General features: G+C 37.7%; 3 protein-coding genes across 5 annotated transcripts; 1 reads left to right on the top strand and 2 right to left on the bottom strand.

Annotated features, from left to right (window-relative positions):
- Positions 1–276: 276 nt before the first annotated feature.
- On the bottom strand, positions 277–1,657 carry LOC111457861 (salutaridinol 7-O-acetyltransferase-like). The gene has a single exon (XM_023100283.1). The coding sequence runs from the start codon at positions 1,633–1,635 to the stop codon at positions 322–324; it is 1,314 nt and encodes a 437-aa protein (XP_022956051.1). The 5' UTR covers positions 1,636–1,657; the 3' UTR covers positions 277–321.
- Positions 1,658–4,137: 2,480 nt separating this feature from the next.
- Positions 4,138–9,790, top strand: LOC111457863 (solute carrier family 35 member F1-like). Its single transcript, XM_023100286.1, has 11 exons — positions 4,138–4,549; positions 5,491–5,585; positions 5,905–5,962; positions 7,202–7,396; positions 7,517–7,593; positions 7,835–7,917; positions 8,126–8,177; positions 8,386–8,454; positions 8,958–9,044; positions 9,122–9,183; positions 9,435–9,790. Exons 1-11 carry the CDS (start codon positions 4,432–4,434, stop codon positions 9,631–9,633), a joined length of 1,095 nt encoding a protein of 364 aa, XP_022956054.1. The 5' UTR covers positions 4,138–4,431; the 3' UTR covers positions 9,634–9,790.
- An 879-nt stretch (positions 9,791–10,669) lies between these two features.
- On the bottom strand, positions 10,670–16,699 carry LOC111457860 (uncharacterized protein At3g49140-like). Of its 3 annotated transcripts, none has more exons than XM_023100280.1 (12): positions 16,449–16,699; positions 15,859–15,925; positions 14,686–14,917; positions 14,420–14,522; positions 14,234–14,298; positions 13,999–14,112; positions 13,818–13,916; positions 13,475–13,628; positions 12,475–12,590; positions 12,070–12,219; positions 11,129–11,224; positions 10,670–10,988 (listed from the first exon to the last, which is right to left on the bottom strand). In XM_023100280.1, exons 1-12 carry the CDS (start codon positions 16,480–16,482, stop codon positions 10,875–10,877), a joined length of 1,344 nt encoding a protein of 447 aa, XP_022956048.1. In that variant the 5' UTR covers positions 16,483–16,699; the 3' UTR covers positions 10,670–10,874. The 3 variants fall into 3 exon arrangements, with proteins under 3 accessions (XP_022956048.1, XP_022956049.1, XP_022956050.1); XM_023100281.1 differs by having other exon boundaries at positions 14,686–14,911; positions 16,449–16,698; XM_023100282.1 differs by having other exon boundaries at positions 14,686–14,831; positions 16,449–16,698.
- Positions 16,700–17,856: the final 1,157 nt, after the last annotated feature.

Raw genomic sequence — 17,856 nt, 5'->3', positions numbered from 1 at the left:
CTAGAAGTCATCTCATACGAGTATTTCCCCACAATTGCAAGCATTAAACAGGTAATCGAAGTAGGAGTGTTAAAAAATTCGTGATAACTCGAAAAAAAAAAAAACTCGATCAACCCAACTTAATCCATCATCAAGTATCATAACTCATACATCACCATATACTCATACATCATCATATACTAGTATACGACATCCTACGATACAGCTCATACATCATCATGACTCATACATTATAACTTGTAACACATACAATTTCTAGCTTAGAGTTTTAGAAGGTTTCCACGCCCTTTAACAAATGTTATGTTCTTCTCTCAAATCTCATCAATTTTCATCCGCCAAATATATACTCGGATTCAACAACGCAAACTCGAGAAATTGAGGATTTTGTTCTAAGATTTCCATTTCTTTTTCATCCAAAAGAATCCAAGCCTCAATTCCATCCCCCATGACACCATCCACCAAGACAATAACATTAGCCATCAGCTCATTAGTGTCCCAAGCAATGGCTATCCACGCCGGTCGCCCCCACCCAAAATCAACCTCATTCAACTTCATGTTCCGCCAGCTCGTGCAAAAGTAATAATTCGACATCCCCCACTTGTTCATCTCACCAACAAACTTCAAAACAGCTTCAAATCCTTTATCTGATCCAATCAACATCCGTTCAATATAATCCTTATTGATTTCTTCAAATGATTGTCTCAGCAAACCCACCAACGCCCTCAGCTCCAAGCGCTCCATCGCTGAAGAATGAGCCACAGCGCCCCACATAATGTTCCCCACAGACACTTCAGGCAACGCCGGCTTCATTCTCCCTCTCAAGTTCACAACATGAGACAAAGTCGATGAGCCTTGACAATCAGCAGCCATCATGGCATGTTTCCAAATAAACCCGGTCAACGCTTCGACACAGCTCGGATTCGGGACAGCCCTCGATTCGGCTTTAGCTTTTAGGTTTAGTAATGATTTCGATCCGAACACAAATCTTCGTAAACAACGCTTTCGATTGGCGGGTTTAGCGAGTTTTTGATGAAAAGGCAATAAATTTGTTTGTGGAAATAGAGAAGAGAATGCTTTGTAATCATAACATATCATGTTTGAAGATGAATCCAAAGACCCTTTATTGGTGGAAGCCCAAGATGTTAGGAAAGAGGTGAAAGTGGCTCCATCCATGAGCTTGTGCAAGAGACAAAGGGAGATGGCAATGCCACCGCAGCTGAAGATGTTGGCTTGAACCACAACTTGAGGTGACTCTTCAGCTGGGTTGGAACACAACAAAGAACATGGGAGGAGCTTCCTTAAGACCTCGTTGTTTGGTTGTTTGAGGATGTGGGACATGTTGCAGCTGACACTGGCTTCAATAAAGACAGCTCCTTGGTCGCTACAATGGATGGATTTGCCCACGATTCTTCCAGCCAATAAGTAGAAACGAGCAAGTGTTTGTGATAATGAATCCTTTAGTGTAGCCATGGTGGGGTTTGGATCGTAGGTTTTAGTGATGGGGTAGAAGAACAAAAGTGGTGTATAAAGCATGGGAGATAGCTGATCTAGAAGTGAAAGTTTGAAGCTTTTAAGGTGTGGAGGTGTTGGGGATGAAGGGATGATTGTTTCTCTCGACAAAACTTTAACCTCCATTTTTGTTTCCCTCGAAGCTTTCAAGTAAGATTCGCTCGATGAAATTTCAATCACTAGATAATGGCTCTTATATATTATAAAGTTAGTGCACTAGAAAAGAACCAAAATTGGATTGATAATGGCTCTTACCCATAACTGTATATTTGCACGATCTTTGACAAGAAATAGGAGCATTCGGTCGAATTGGTCGGTGAACTACACTTACTTTTAGATGGATATGTGGGACAAAGGGCTCGTGATACAAGCTATCTTTTCTCCTTTACATTGAGAACCACGTGAACAGATAAAAAGGTATTTTTACTTTGAGTTTCTCAAAAGATCTTAAACCAACGAAGAGTTTGATTATAAATTCATGATCATTCCCTAAATTAGTTGAAGTGTGACTTTCATCATCCAAGAGTAATCAGCTTAATTTGGAAAAACGTGCAGCTCGGGTACGAATTGAGTGGATACCAACACAAAAAATTGGCATACTTTTACGTTTATGGCTCTATGTTCAATCCAACTTGCAAGTGTGGGGTGGTTAGTAGGGTTAGGATATGAAATTTTGGCCCGACAATTCTTGTGGACATAATCCTTAAAAACGTGGCAAAAAGAGAGGCCCCATAATAATAATAATATTAATTATTATTATTATTATTTTAAAATTTGTAGACTAGGCTTTAAAATAATAGTTAAAATTTTTAATTTTAATTTTTAGTTTTAATATTTAAATTTATAAATACTACGTTTTCCTATTTACTCTAACTTATTGAGTAAATGTATTATGTTTAACGTTGACTTTTGTGAGATCTCGTATCAGTTGGAGAGGAAGGTGTAGAAGTTTCTCTCTAACCGATGCGTTTTAAAATTATGAGACTGACGACGATACATAATAGGCTAAAGCAGATAATATCTGTTAGCGGTGGACTTGAACGGTTAGACAGTGGGTAGACGTTGGACCGAATTGTGAGATTAGCTTAAATTTCCACGTGTTTATTAAGTTTTTTTTTTTTGTAATTAATGTGAATTTTTTAAAAAATTAAAAAAAAAAATGGAAGGATAGATATATTTTTTTTATAATTTTTGGTAGCATTGACTTTTTTATTTTATTTTATTTTATTTTTTATTGATAGCATTGACAAAGTTATTTCGTAATTAATGTAAATTCAAAATTAAAAGAAAAAAAAAATAAAGGGGGTAATTTTGATCAATTAACATCTATGTCAATTAATTAGTAGGTTTAAATGTGAAATTCCCTAGAAAAAAATAAAATTATGTAATTTAAATTTTAAAATTAAAAGTTTATTAAATTTTATTATTAAATTTTTTTTTTCAATTAACCTCTAAATTTTGATTTTTTTTTTTTAAAGAGAAGTAAATAAAATAAAAGAAGATAAGAATGTCCGTACTTGTAAGACTTAAATCAATATTTAAATTAAGATATTAAAAGTCAGCTTATAATTTCATTTAATATTTAATTAAATATAATTAATCGTGATAAGCCCTAAACTATTAATAATATTTACATGTCATTTGCACAATGCTATACGCCTCACACTCTCCAAAATATCAATTGTTTAAAATTTTAAATTAATATTTAAATTTATTTTTTCATCGAAAATCTTTAGACAAACGGCACTGCAAAAACAGGAATAGAACACCAACTTCTTGCATACATCCTGGTGCTATCGGGAAATGAGCTTATTTTTCTAACCCTATCTTTTCATAGTGTTCTCGAGCATTTAGAATGTTAGTGGCGGTTGAAACGACGATATCTTGATTGCTCTTGATGACCACTTTTGTGGTGTAGGAACACGTTCTTCTCACCTAGGTAGAATCGTACTAATTGAAATTGTGTACGTAAACTTGTATTGGTCCCTTTTTAGATACGTTAATAAGAGTAAGAGACGGCGAGACCAAAGATAATAGGAGACAAAAAGACTACTGCTTGAGATGGTGAGACTACATCTGTTGAGTGTAGAGTAGAGGATGTCGAGATTCAAGAAATGCATATTAAGCCTTCGTTGGACAATGTGGATTCTCCCTGTTGAATGATGGAAGTCCCACATCGACTAATTTAGGGTGTGATCATGGGTTTATAAGTGAGGAATACTACTTTCATTGGTATGAGGCCTTTTGGGGAAGCCCAAAGCAAAGCCATGAGAGCTTATGCTCAAAGTGGACAATATCATACCAGTGTGGAGAGTCGTGTTCGTCTAACGCTCCCAACGTGGATCGAAAATTTTACAACCCAACTGAAATCTATACATTTCGATCGAGAAAATGATTGAGAATTATGCAAATCAACGCCGAAATATGAATTTTGATGAGAATCGGATCGAAAAATATATATAAATTAAGGGTTTGTTTATATAATTAATTTTGTTGGCATTGAATGAATTAAGAATATAAAAATAATAATCCGTACAGGGAACTGTTTTTTTCTTTTTTTAATATAAAAGAGGAAATTTTCAAAAATGGAAATCCAATTATTTGTTAATTTCCCCGGTTGCAATGGCTTCATGGTGCCAGTTGACAATGCCGTATGATCCGGCCGCTACAGATAGGTTTGACTTGTATAATTTACGATACTTTCAATTTTCAGTGTTCTGTATGCTTAGATCATTTTCTGAAAGCGAAAGGAACTTCACAACGATGCGGCTGGCGATCCATTTCGACAATAAATTCCACCATTCCCTAAGTTTTCTTGTCGATTTCAAAGCCGGTTCTGTGGAATTGATTTCAGTGATCTTCTGGAAGTTTCTGCGATTTTCTTTTCAATTTTGTTGTGTGGCTGATTGGGGAAGATAGAAGATGAGAGGTTTTAGGACGCTTTGGACGAAGAAGACATGGATTGGTCTTGGATTGGGACAGATTCTGTCTCTACTCATCACTTCCACGGGGTTTTCTTCCTCTGAGCTTGCCAAACAGGGTTCGTTTCTCTTGCATTTACTCCTACTTTTCCACTGTTCTAAGCAATCGCATGTTAGCTAGTAGATATTGGCTGCTTTTGTCCGTTACGTATAGCCGTCGGTCTCACGATTTTAAAACGCGTCTACCAGGGAGAGGTTTCCACACACTTATAAGGAATGCTTTGTTTCCTCTCCAATAATATGGGATCTCACAATCCACCCCTTGGGAGCAAGCGTCGTCGCTGGCACCTCGCCTGGTGTCTAGCTCTGATACCATTTGTAATAGCCCAAGTCCACCTCTAGTAGATATTGTCTGCTTTAACTTATTACGTATCACCCTTAGCTTCACGGTTTTAAAAGACGTCTACTAAGAAGAGGTTTCCACATCTTTATAAGGAATGTTTCGTTTTCCTCTCCAACCAATGTGGGATCTCACAATCCACCCCTTGTGAGCCAGCATCCTCGCTGGCACATGACCCGGTGTTTGGCTCTGATACCCTTTGTAATAGCTCAAGCCCATCGCTAGTAGATATTGTCTGCTTTGTCCCGTTACCTACAGCCGTCAACCTCACGATTTTAAAACGTGTCTACTATGAAGAGGTTTCCACACCGTTATAAGGAATGTTTTGTTCCCCTCTCCAACCAATATGGGATCTCACAATTCACCCCTTTGAGGGCCAACGTCCTTGCTGCCACACGCCCGGTGTCTGTCTCTAATACCATTTGTAATAGCCCAAACCCACCTCTAATAGATATTGTCCGTTTTGGCCCGTTATATATAGCCGTCAGCCTCACAGTTTTAAAACGTATCTACTAGGGAGAGGTTTCCACGCCCTTATAAGAAATGTTTTGTTCCCTTCTCCAACCAATGTGGGGTCTCACAACTTTTTTCGATCGGAATAACGCTATTTTGATTGCACTCTGAATTTGATTTGATGCTTTAAATTGTGATTTGTTTTAGGAATCAATGCACCCACCTCGCAGTCTTTTGTAAATTATGTGCTCTTGGCGATTGTCTATGGGATCATCATGTTTTCCAGAAGGAAAGCCTTGAAGGTTACTATTTCTATCATTGACTTTTTGTTTAGTTCATTGAAATTGTAGTGATCTTATTTATTTATTATGTGATTGTTCAACGTTGAAAAGAGGTGAGTAATAATTATTTGAGCTTCGACTTTTAAGTAGATTCTTTTGTCCCAATACTTAAATGCTTGTTAGGTAACCAAAAGTTGATATTCATAATTTCTTCACTTTATTGTATACTTTCTGTAAAGATTTACCAAATTGAACCGAAAGTGTTTTGAAGAAAGGTCTAGAATAAAACGAAGTCATTGTCTATGGGGTTAAATAAATAACATGCTTTCTTTCAATGCAGGCAAAATGGTATTACTACATACTGCTTGGATTAGTAGATGTAGAGGCCAATTTCCTTGGTAAAACTATTATGTTATTTTTAGTTTATGCTGTGGATTTTGTTCTGTTGTCTGTGTGCGCTTGAAGAAATCTGTTGCAGCATGAGTTTTTACTTTTATTATGTTTTTTTTTTTTTTTTGGATAACCGCTAGCAGATATTGTCCTCTTTGGGCTTTTCCTTTCGGGCTTCCCCTCAAGGTTTTTAAAACGCGTCTGCTAAGGAGATGTTTCCACGCCCTAGTAAAGAATGTTCCGTTCTCCTCCCCAATCGATGTGGGGTCTCACAATCCACCCGCCTTCGGAGCCCAACGTCCTAGCGTCCTCATTGACACTCGTTCCCTTCTCTAATCGATGTGGGACCCCCCAATCTACCCCCCTTCGAGGCCCAGCGTCCTTATTGGCACAGCGCCTTGTGTCCACCCCCTTCGAGGCTCAGCCTCCTTGCTGGCATATCGCCTGGTGTTTGGCTCTGATATCATTTGTAACAACCCAAGCCCATTGATAACAGATATTGTCTTCTTTGGGCTTTCCCTTTCGGGCTTCCCCTCAAGGTTTTTAAAACGTGTCTACTAAGAAGAGATTTTCACAACTTTATAAGGAATGTTTTGTTCCCCTCTCCAACCGATGTGGGATCTCACATAAGCTCACCCGAAGTTTCGAATTTGGACCTCTAAAGCGGTATAACCGAGAGACTCCAAGCACTTGCCAATGGGGCTGCCCCTTGGGGCACATAAGCTCTCTGTTGATGCTGCTATTTTTCAGTTTCTTTAATCCTAAGAAAATGAAATCAACCGTCTTTATTGAATATGACAAGTTGAGCGAGACTGAAGATGTTAAGCTACTTTTAAGGGTGATAATAATAGGACTCTGCAATGAATTGAAGAACTATAACATAAATTCAGTTGATACATAAATTCAGTTGATACATAAATTCAGTTGATGTAAGAAAATAATGTGGCCAAGAATGGATGATGAACTGGTGGCCAACTGTAGATTGGAATAAGGGAATTCAATCTCTTTGGAATAAGGGGTTCAATATCAGTGTTGAAATTGAACTTGAAAACTTGAGTTGAACTTTGACCACTTTAGTTATGTCTTCTTGAATCAATAAGGGTAGTAAAGTTTTTCTTAAGCATATTCAATTTGCAATTATCTTATTCCATTTTCATTGTCATTGAATTCCTTTCCCTTGACATCATACCATTATGGATCTCATATTCTAATGACTTCAGAACAAAAACTGATTCAGTTCATTGCAGTGGTAAAGGCCTATCAATACACATCCATAACAAGTGTAATGCTGCTTGATTGTTGGGCAATCCCTTGTGTGTTGCTGTTCACTTGGCTATTTTTGAAAACAAAATATAGACCGAGGAAGATAGTTGGTGTCGTACTCTGTGTGGCTGGTGCCATCGCAGTTGTTTTTTCAGATGTTCATGCCGGTGAACGGGCAGGTAACACTGTGATCTCTATCCCATCTCTCTTTTCCTCTCTACTCTTTGTTAGAATCATTTTTTAAAGTAAGTTTCATGTAATTGATATTGCTGGAGCCTTACACAGAAATTTGTTTCCAGGAGGAAGCAACCCCATTAAAGGGGATGCACTGGTCATTGCTGGTGCTACACTTTATGCTGTCAGTAATGTCAGTGAGGTAATGTTTGTGTGTCTTGGTGGCACACTTCTTGCTCCCACTTCTTTTAAGTAGGCAGTGAAGTGAATATTTTCAAATTCCATATTTGCTCATCTTTTGCTATGACGTTTTCTTTACATGATAGCATATCATATTCTGCTGGGGAATTCAATTCTTTCTTAAATCATTGTTCTTTTTGTTTTTCATTTTATAAATCCTTGGTCCTTCGCCCTTTCAGTTTTCAGCTCTCTTTTCTTTTCAGGAATTCCTTGTGAAGAATTCTGGTAGAGTTGAATTAATGGCAATGCTTGGTCTCTTTGGCTCAATCATCAGTGGAATCCAAATGTATCCATTACCTGATGTTCAATTGGTTCTATTTACTCTCATCAGCTTTAGGACTTGAACTTTCGTAATTTGTCTATTTAGTCCTGAAATTTCAAATATATCTGATTTGATTTTGTGTCTAATAAGTCATTTCTTTAAAAGTGCTACAACTATTACTATTATGTCACTAAAGTTATTCTCTAGTTTTGAGCCTTGACGATGTTAATAGAAGCATTATAGAGCGCAATGAGTTGAAATCAATTAATTGGACTGCAGGGGCAGTAAGTCCCTCGTTCTCTCTTTCTCTTATCATCAACTCAAATAAATGTATACTTCTCAGAGGTGTTTAAATTATACTGCAAATTTATTGTTGGAGAATATATACATAAATGCTTGAGTAGCTTTGCAGTAAGAGTTGCAGGTTTGAAGTTTTAAACCTTGATTATGAACGCCCTTTCTCACACGAGTTTATGCTTTTTGATGTTCCAGACTCTTCCATTTGTTGGATTTTCAGTGGCTATGTTTCTCTTCTATTCCTTGGTTCCTATATTGCTTCAGGTATGAGAGATGTGACAATGAATTTTTTTGATCTTTTGAAGTTTTAACAATGTGTGCCATCAAGCAAGAATATTTCCTGGAATAAAGGTAGAATCCTGGACCATCTAATATATAGACTCATTCTTATATGAATTTAGGAATGCTTACCTCTTTTCAATCACCATGAACTGATCCATGGTGATGAAATCGCATGTTGTACAAGGCTGATATAAGTATCCAAACGAAATAGATTCGAACTTCTCCCGAGTAAATTCATAGGATATAGTTTAAAGATTTGACGGGATTGGATTCGTTTTAATAATAAACAAAACAAGTAGGAGTGTCCCATTGAACTTGCCTCTCTTTTGAATCTATTCTATACATCTTTTGAGATTATGGGTTAAGAAGTTATCTTTAGGGATTTTGTTTTCTTATTCTGTCATAGAAAAACCTGTTTTGGGGTGATGCAAATCTGCAACTATACCAGATAATTGCATGAAGCCTTTCTGTTTTTTCCATCCTAGATCAATGGAGCGGCAATGTTGAACCTGTCTTTGATGACCTCAGACATGTGGGCTGTTGTGATACGCATTTTTGCTTATCATGAGAAGGTCTGGTAACCTGCAATGCCGTATCTCATGTTGATAAATTTGCTATGGCTGCTGTTTTATGGAACTATTTGCTACAGGTTGACTGGATATACTTCGTGGCGTTTGTTGCTGTGGTTGTTGGGCTTGTTCTTTATTCAGTGTACGTATCCACTTCCCTGGTTGCAGCTAAAGATAAACTTAAAAGCTTAGGTGTGGTTTGATAGCCATTTGGTTTTTTGTTCTTGAAAAATAAGCTTATAAACGTTACTTCCACTTGTTGAGCTCAAGGACCATCTCCAACTATTTTCCAAATCTTGGGAAGCAACAACCGTATCTTTTTTAAAACCCCGTAGAACGAACTTATAAGCTTTGTACGTTGTCTTGTGTCTGAATACTATTTTGAAAATGCAGGGCCGACAAAGAAGAAAATCACAGCCGTGTCGATGTAGCTATTGAAATTGTCGATGTGGAAAGGGGTTCAGGTAGTACACCAGATGTTCGTGTTGATGGCGATGAAGGGAGGGATCGCATTGACAAAAAGGATGAGAATGCTTTGGTAGAACCAGAACCAGAACCAGAACCATCAATATTGGGTTCAAGAGGAACATAGTTCTGAGTTCCAATGACTACAGAAGTTGGGATATTGAAACAGCAGCAGGGCAAGAATAGCTGGAAAATGTATATTATAGTTCTTTTTCACAAAACGTACATAACCTTCTCTTGAGATCGAAAGTTTAAATGTATGTACTCGTAATTATTTTGTAGCTGCAACCATCATTGTGATCGGAAGCGATCAACATTTTTCTCCTAAGAGTCCCTCCCTTTCGAGATGAGAGGTTTGGGGTCGCCACCAATTATCTCGGGTAACATCCTTCCCCAACGGTCCCTTCGGGGTTGCCACTAACGATCGTTCATGAGTCAGATTGTTTTCTTTTTTAATCTCCCAAAGTTTATTTTGAAATTCAAAATAAATTCTTCACTTACAAATTCCGTAAAACAAATGTTTATTTACAAAAATTAATCCGTTATTTATTTCTGAAATTTTGAATATCTAAAAAAGAGAACTTAGAAATCTATTTTAAAAAATCCGTCAAAAAAAATAAAATAATATGTTTTTTTAAAAATTAAAATTTTAAAATTTAAAACATGGGGGGCCCACCTTTCCCTAACCTTTCTTCTTCCTCTTCTCCATCACTCTATTATTTTCTTCCTCCACCACTGTCTGGATGCCTGAGAATCAGCCGTCGCCGGAGTCTGCTGCGGTCTTGAGTCATCGTCAATAGGAAGAAGCTGCAGCAGGTGTAGGAGCTCGCAGGAGTTGCAGTGGGGTTCGCCGGTTGCTTCTGCATAGTCGTGAGTCGTTCGCCGGTTTCAGATTGCTCGACGATACCGGAACCATGGACCCGCGTTCCCTCGCATGGAGTCCTCCGTCCGCTGCCGCCTGGAACTGCCGGAACGCCGCCGTCGTGAACTCGGGTTATCTCCCAACTCACATTATGCATTCCACCATTTTCCCTTCAGACCCTCCCAAAGAAAATCCCTAAAAATGAAGTTAAGGATCTTTTCAATCGGCTTAGCCAATGAATCGACATGTTAGAAAGAGTGGACGAAGAAGAGTTTGTCCATCTCTTCTTATAAAGTTTTCAATATCTGGGCATTCATCAATGCCGTGCCTACCATTGAACAAGGGAATTCAGATATGACAGTCAAGAACAAGAACAAGAGCAGGCAAAGGGAATCCATAAGAAATAGGATAAATTATCAAACTGTACAATTCTGAAACCAAGACTAATTCTATGACAGATATGAGTAAACAAGTCCCCTTAGCTTTGTAATTTATTTCTGGGTGTTCTAAAAACTGGCAGTATCTCCCATTCCATCCCCATGGCTTCGTAATCGTTTACGACGAGATCGTGGGAACAAGAGTTGCTGAATCTGTTTTTCTGCTGCAACTTCTGATGTTGCCTACAAACAACATAGAAAAAGGATGATGTAGTTTTAACAGGGCAGCAGCTATGGCTAAAAGGTAAAATGTTCATCCCTGAAGGAAGGTGGCGTTAGTAAAACTTTATATAAACCAGACCATGAAGGTGTAGGTGGCTTACCCGGAGTTTGAAGGGAAATCGATAAGTCCGTACTTCTACCCCGAAACATACCCTCACATCCATGCCGAGACTATCGACTCCGATCAAAGTAGCATCCTGATAAACATATATCGCACACTATCAATCTGCAGAAGTTATTGGATTCAGCTAAAGAAATTCAAACAGATGCATCAAGGTTTTAAAACGCATCTATTACGGGTAACATGAACTAAATCACTTGAACTAAATCACTGATGAATGAGTGAGAGGACAGTAAATAATAAAATCCGATTACTCATAGTTGGCTGAGGAACACAAATTTAACTGTGGAAGGTTTTTGTAACAGCCTAAGTCCACCGTCAGTAAATATTGTTTTTTTTAGACTTTTCCTCAAGGTTTTAAAACATGTCTACTAGGGAGAGATTTTCACACCCTTACAAGGAATGTTTTGTTCTCCTCTCCAACCAACGCGGGATCTCACAATCCACCCCCCTTGGAGCCCCTCACTGGCACACTGTCCGGTGTCTAGCTCTGATATCATTTGTAACCGTCCAAACCCACCACTAGCAAATATTGTCATCTTTGGGTTTTCCCTTCTGAACTTCTCCTCAAGGTTTTAAAACGCGTCTATTAGGGAGGTTTTCACGCTTTTATAAGGTTTGTTCTCCTCTCCAACCAATGCGGGATCTCACAGTTTTCGTGTAAATCCTTTTGGGTTGGGGAGAGGACACCTTGTCCCTTTGCCCTTCAATTTGTAAAGCTGGTCGTTTCGTATTAGAAAAGCAAAATGAATAAAATAAAAACACTAATTAAGTATATCATATCCAAGATAATACAATAACGCATCAACTTAGATAGGAAGGTTTTTGTAACAGTTCAAGCCCACCGCTAGCATCTATTGTCCTCTTTAGGCTTTCCCGAGTTGCAAAAACATCATAACAAAAACAATGAAAAAGAATTACCTGAACATGAAGACCCTTCTTTTTGCAAAGAGCTTTAAGGGCAATATTACACCTAATACCCTTCTCACGAAAACGCTCTACAATTTCCGCGGTAGAGTGCAGAAGAATATCAGGTTCAGCATCTTCAAAATCTTGCAAACTAACTTCAGACTGCAAAACCCCATTCAAAACTAGCATGCCTAAGTTACCAAATGCCAAACCTTTCTGAATTATTTTTGTTCTTCTTTTGCTTCATGCTAAATCAATTCATGTCTATCTTTCATTTTGTAACTCTTCTCTTTACTGATATGATAAATAGCTCTTACATTTATTCTTGTCATTCTAATCTTACTGGCCCTACTACAGATCAGATAAGTACTGATATAAGCCAGGAAAGCAGGAGCAAAAGGGTAATCAAGTACACACCTGAACTCCATACACAGAGAAGAGCTCAATTCTCATTGTCTCCAACCTGTAGAGAGTGGATCGTTGGCTGCTTCGATCACTTTTGGACTCGAATCTCAAGGTTTCGCCATTTAAATCTGAACGAAATGACTAGGAAGAACTCGATCAACAATGAGCCTATAGTGCTTAAAAGAAGGTAGAAATATATACACTTAACCACAAGTAATGAATCCGTGACTCTTTTGTTTATACCGAAAGGAGAAAATAAAAACCGTGCAAATGTAGAACCTTCTAGTACTTCTCATAAATCAAATCCTGATTCAAAACCACAAGTAGAGATTCCAGGTATGTTATTATAAAACGAGGTTCATGAATGGAACCTACATCTAGAACTAATAATTGTTGGAGTATCATTCAAAAAGGCAACGAGCCCAAGCAAACCGACCTAAGGAACACGGATCTTTACTTTTACCATCACTAACATTGAATTCCTAACAGTATTCACAAGGCGTTTAAGGACCCCGAATGGAGAGATGCTATCATTCATGATACTTAAGCCTTAGATAAAAATAACATCAGGGAAACTACGATTTTCCCCGGAAAACAACCTGAAAGTTGTAAGTGGATCTTCATCATTATACCTCAAATGGTAGAATAATGTGGAAGAACAAAGAAAGTCAACCAACTTTGATGTCAACAAACCTTGAAAACCTTTACTTAAGGATGGAAGTTGCTCGACCGAGTCAACGAATGAACATCTTTCAAAGTCAAAGGACTTGTAATCTCGGAATTATCTCACAATACATTTTATGTATCTTTATATATCACCCAATTACGAAGAAATATCGACCAGCCCATAATATATCTCACCATTTCCCCCTATCATCTTCATATCTCACTCGTTAAAGTGTTTTCTAAACGATCCATGAAAGTATAATATTGAACCATTTAACAGAATGGTTCGGAAACAGAACCAGATTTGCTACTCTAGTACCGAGTATTCATCATATGAGGAAGTTACCTTTCCATTCATTGTTGAAGCCTTCACTTTCTTCAAAGTAAAATAATCTTCTTATATAAGATTCTTCATCAGCATATGCAGGTCTGAGACATCCCAAAATGGAAACTCCATTTGAAGGATGCTTCATCTTTCTGTCATATTCCATATTGATAACCTATTAGGTAACAAACATTTAATAACGAGTTTATTGAACTTTCCTCGTTCTAACGAACGTATTACAAACCTAGTTCCTAGGAGCGGGATGTGATGTTAAAATAGTCTAATAACTAAGCTATTTGCAACAATATGTTATATAATGTAAGGCATGTGGTAATAACGAAAACGAAGTACTGGTGGCAATCACCTTGTTCAAACACTTGGCAAAGTATATAGGATGAACCAAGCTCGAAACATCTGAAACTCCCCAGTCAACCGGATTATCGGCTAAATCGGTTTCCACTGCCTATAAGACCAATTGAAATGTGGCTACATTAACTCTAGAATAAAGAATATAGGAAAATCAGACCTGATAACTAAGTACTTACCTCAATATAATCAAAACCAAAAGGAAGAACATCACCATAGACACTATCAGCCGCAATATAATCTCCAACTGTCCTACTCTCATACATTTGAATGTCCATTCCAATCAAAGCAGTCTGTGGGTGAAGAAGTCTCATAAATACCATAAACTCTCTACCATATTGGGGTACGAGAAAGAAAGTAGAGAAACTTTAGGACATTTTAAAGAGTTATAATCTATAATACGTAGATCCTTACCACTGGATTGTGCGCTCCACGATCTTCTAACATGTTCGCACTGTCAAAAATTTCAAAATACAAATCTGAACGGAACAAAATATTACCAAGTTTGATTCAGTCACTAAGATCAATACGAGCGTATACATACAAGTGACAAACCATTAACAAGAGCAAATAAAAAATATAGTGAAAAGAAAATAAAACCTCCATAATCGTCGATAACATATTGAAACTCATCCCACGATACCCGTTCATGTGGTTCACTGTGCACAGTTCCAGGAAATAACAGCAAAGCATTGCTATTCACCTAATACGAAGACAGAGTCAAGAGGTGAAACCATACTTGCTTCTACCTTAATGTTATCACCATATTATACAACAATTTTCATTAACTACATGTCAGCTAACTTCTATTTTACCCAAAAACATAAAAAACGATCAAGAGAAAACACGCGCAGTGCAATCCAAACCTCCACGGCTGTCCTTGCTACTTCTGCAGCAGTGAGTTCAGTATTCCGTGCTCTTTTGCGAACTTTTAGATCTTCAAGAGGATGATAACCTTTGTTAGTTAAATAACTTGATGAATCTGGAACAGAATCTGGGTAATCAGCAGCAACTGAAACTTTTGACAAGCAAAGATCACGTCCCTTGGACAACCAATGAAATTCTGTGGATCCAAATATTGGATTTCTGCCACTAAAACTTACCACAGAAACAAGAAACAAATATTCAATTCATGAAGTCAAAGGACCTCTTGGCTGAAACCAAAAAACAAAAGGTAAAAATGGAAATACATTCTGTTATCTTTTCTTTTTTTTTTCTTTCTTTTTACCATTTTCCATTGAGAAACCCAACTTTCATTGTGATAAAAATGAAAGAACAAAAAAGAAGCCTAAAAGAGAAGCCTAACATAAAAAGGGGCCAAAAAACGAATAAGACCTTACGACTAATTACAGAAGTTTTTGGCAACAAACGCCCACGATCAAGGCGATTAAGCTTGACTGGGGACCAAACGCCCTCCCAAGAGGTCTCTACCCTCTAAGAAAGGCCCTCCAGAGACTTGATTGTAGTTATCTCAACCGTCAAAGCCAAGTTAGAAGCATCTCGATTAATATCACAAGACAACAACTAGACTTACAATGTGTAGGCTTGAGAAACTATTGGACATATCACACTTTAAAAGCATATGCATCTGCACCTTCCCTATGGTGCACAAAACATAACCTCAAAGCATATAAAACTCGAAACATTACAACCAGGAACAAACTAGGAGAGTAAAGATTATAGATTCATTCTCAAGTTGGTTCTCAGTTAAGTGGTGGGAAGTATTTGAGTTGGTTCTCAGTTGTCATATCTCTTCTCACCTTTTTCAAAAGCTGACTTTCGATCTAATGTGCAGTATCGGATCTCTTTTTTCTTCCGTTAGTCTCTTTTGCTCGGGGCCTAACGTTCTTGACCTTTATTTCAAAGATTTGATTGAATAATTGTTTTAGGCTATTTGTTGAAGAGGATTAAGTATTATTTTGATTCTTATTTATATCCTTCTCTATAATCCTTAGCTGTTTTTCAATGAAAATTTTAAACAAACAGATTAAGAACGAGCTACAACAATGGATCATAACCCACCAAAATCATGAACTCACCGGACATCAAAAGAAGATCTACTCCACCTGCTTGTGAATGCATGAGATGTCGAGCAACAAGCCCCTTCTGTATGACATTGGAAAAGTGGAGATTAAGAACAAAACCTAAAACAAATGCTACAAAACGAAGGATTTTATCAAAATGCCTTGAAATTGAAATCAGGGCAAAATGAATAAATTGTCATGAACTAGAGATCCTAATTCACATTAATTTCTTCCCATTGCATTATATATGCCCCAACGACAAGTTCACATGGCGGAGGACAAAATGGAAATCCCCAGAGCTTCTAAAGCTCACAAAACCTAAACCCTAAACAATTATATGGAAAAACCAGACTCCCCGGACGAACACATACTATAAATTCATCAGTTGTTCTTCTTTCTCGATCCAAACAGACGAAACCCCGATTCAAACAAAATAACCTGGGTATTCAAAAACACCTTGGAAATCGATGATCGATGGCCCTCCATTTAAAAAAAATGTCCAGACAATCAATTCGTCTAGGAAAACAAATCAGTTCAACACAATCGATGATCCCAAATGCGAAGAATGAACTCGATACATAAAAAGAAGCGAATTATACGATTACCAAAGGTAAGTGAAGAAGCTACAGCGATCGCCATGAGAGATCAAAGTCGAACCGAACTGTGATGGGCCGTCTCCACGAACACTTCGCAATAAGAATTGGTCATGAAGATTCAAGCGTCAGCGAAAAGGGAAGATGTCCAAGTCCCAACGTGTTCAGAAATCTCAGTTTAATAAATGTAGAAAATAACAAATGGGTTCATCAATTCCGTTTTTATATACAAAGAAAAAATTGATGGGCTGCAAAAAATTTAAACAATGATATTGAGATTGTGAAGCACAGGACTCAAAAGGACATAAGACAGACACCACATATTTCGGATTTCGGTGTTGTCCACAAGGTCAGGCCTGGTTTATGTGAAATCTGAATGTAAATACCTCCGTTCCAATCATTGTCTAAGATGTCTTTACTCTTACGAAAAAAATGTTTGGAAACGGTTGAATATTTAAAAATACCCAACAAGTGAACCCATTGTTTAGTCGGGAAAATGCAAACATGTGCAACATATCTATCACTATCATAACATGTGAGACCGAGACTCATCGCTCTTGGCGTGTCTACAGATGACTCGTGACACATGCACATGGATCCACTAAACGAGTATTAATCCTCCATAGACTGAGACTATGGACGCGTGTAACTAGAATGTAAAATAGTATCATAATCATTCATTTAGGTCCAATTCCATTAGAGTCCAAATTCACCGACCCATAATCATGACAAAGAAAACAACTTTCCTATAATTCATACTGTTACTTAAAGAGCTTAGGCTGAAACAAGACAAGAACCAATATTGATTGAGGTGAACAGTGGAACAGAGTGTAATGCGCTAAAACTAGATTGTAACGCATTAGAATTGGACTATGCTACACTAAACGATATAGAAACTCGCTGGATCAGACTTGGACCAATTCGAAAAGTGTTGTACAGATCAAAAAATGTGTTGAACTAGTCTAAACCATCTTCTTGCCCGAGACTCCAAACGGAAGACATGAGTCTATTAGAGGTGCACACGTACTTCTCTACACACTGAATTTGGTGGAGAGGCGTGGTAAACGTCAAAGGGAGGGTTGTCGGTTGATTATTGAAGCGAGATAGCACCAGTCTTGTCTCGTTTGAGGTGAGTGAAAGTGAACGACTTCAATATGCTTTGAGTAGACGACTGATGATGTCATTGTGACGACGACAATTCATACAAAAGGAGCGAACGAGACATGATGAAAGTTGATTGCGGCTCGTCTATGGTGAGTGAAGGTGAGGAACAACGACCGGCAACGTCAATGTGGTGACAATGATTCGAGCGTTCACGAGGGAGAAAAAGGAAAGGATGGATTGTGTTGAAATTACAATGACTAACATAGAAACTAAGTCCCAAATATAAAGACCAAAATGCTTTTTTTTTTTTAACCAA

This window comes from Cucurbita moschata, unplaced genomic scaffold (genome assembly GCF_002738365.1).
Source record: "Cucurbita moschata cultivar Rifu unplaced genomic scaffold, Cmos_1.0 Cmo_Scf00020, whole genome shotgun sequence".
Classification (NCBI taxonomy): Eukaryota; Viridiplantae; Streptophyta; class Magnoliopsida; order Cucurbitales; family Cucurbitaceae; genus Cucurbita; species Cucurbita moschata.
The sequence above is the reverse complement of the archived record's forward strand: the minus strand, read 5'-3'. Positions and strand labels throughout refer to the sequence as shown.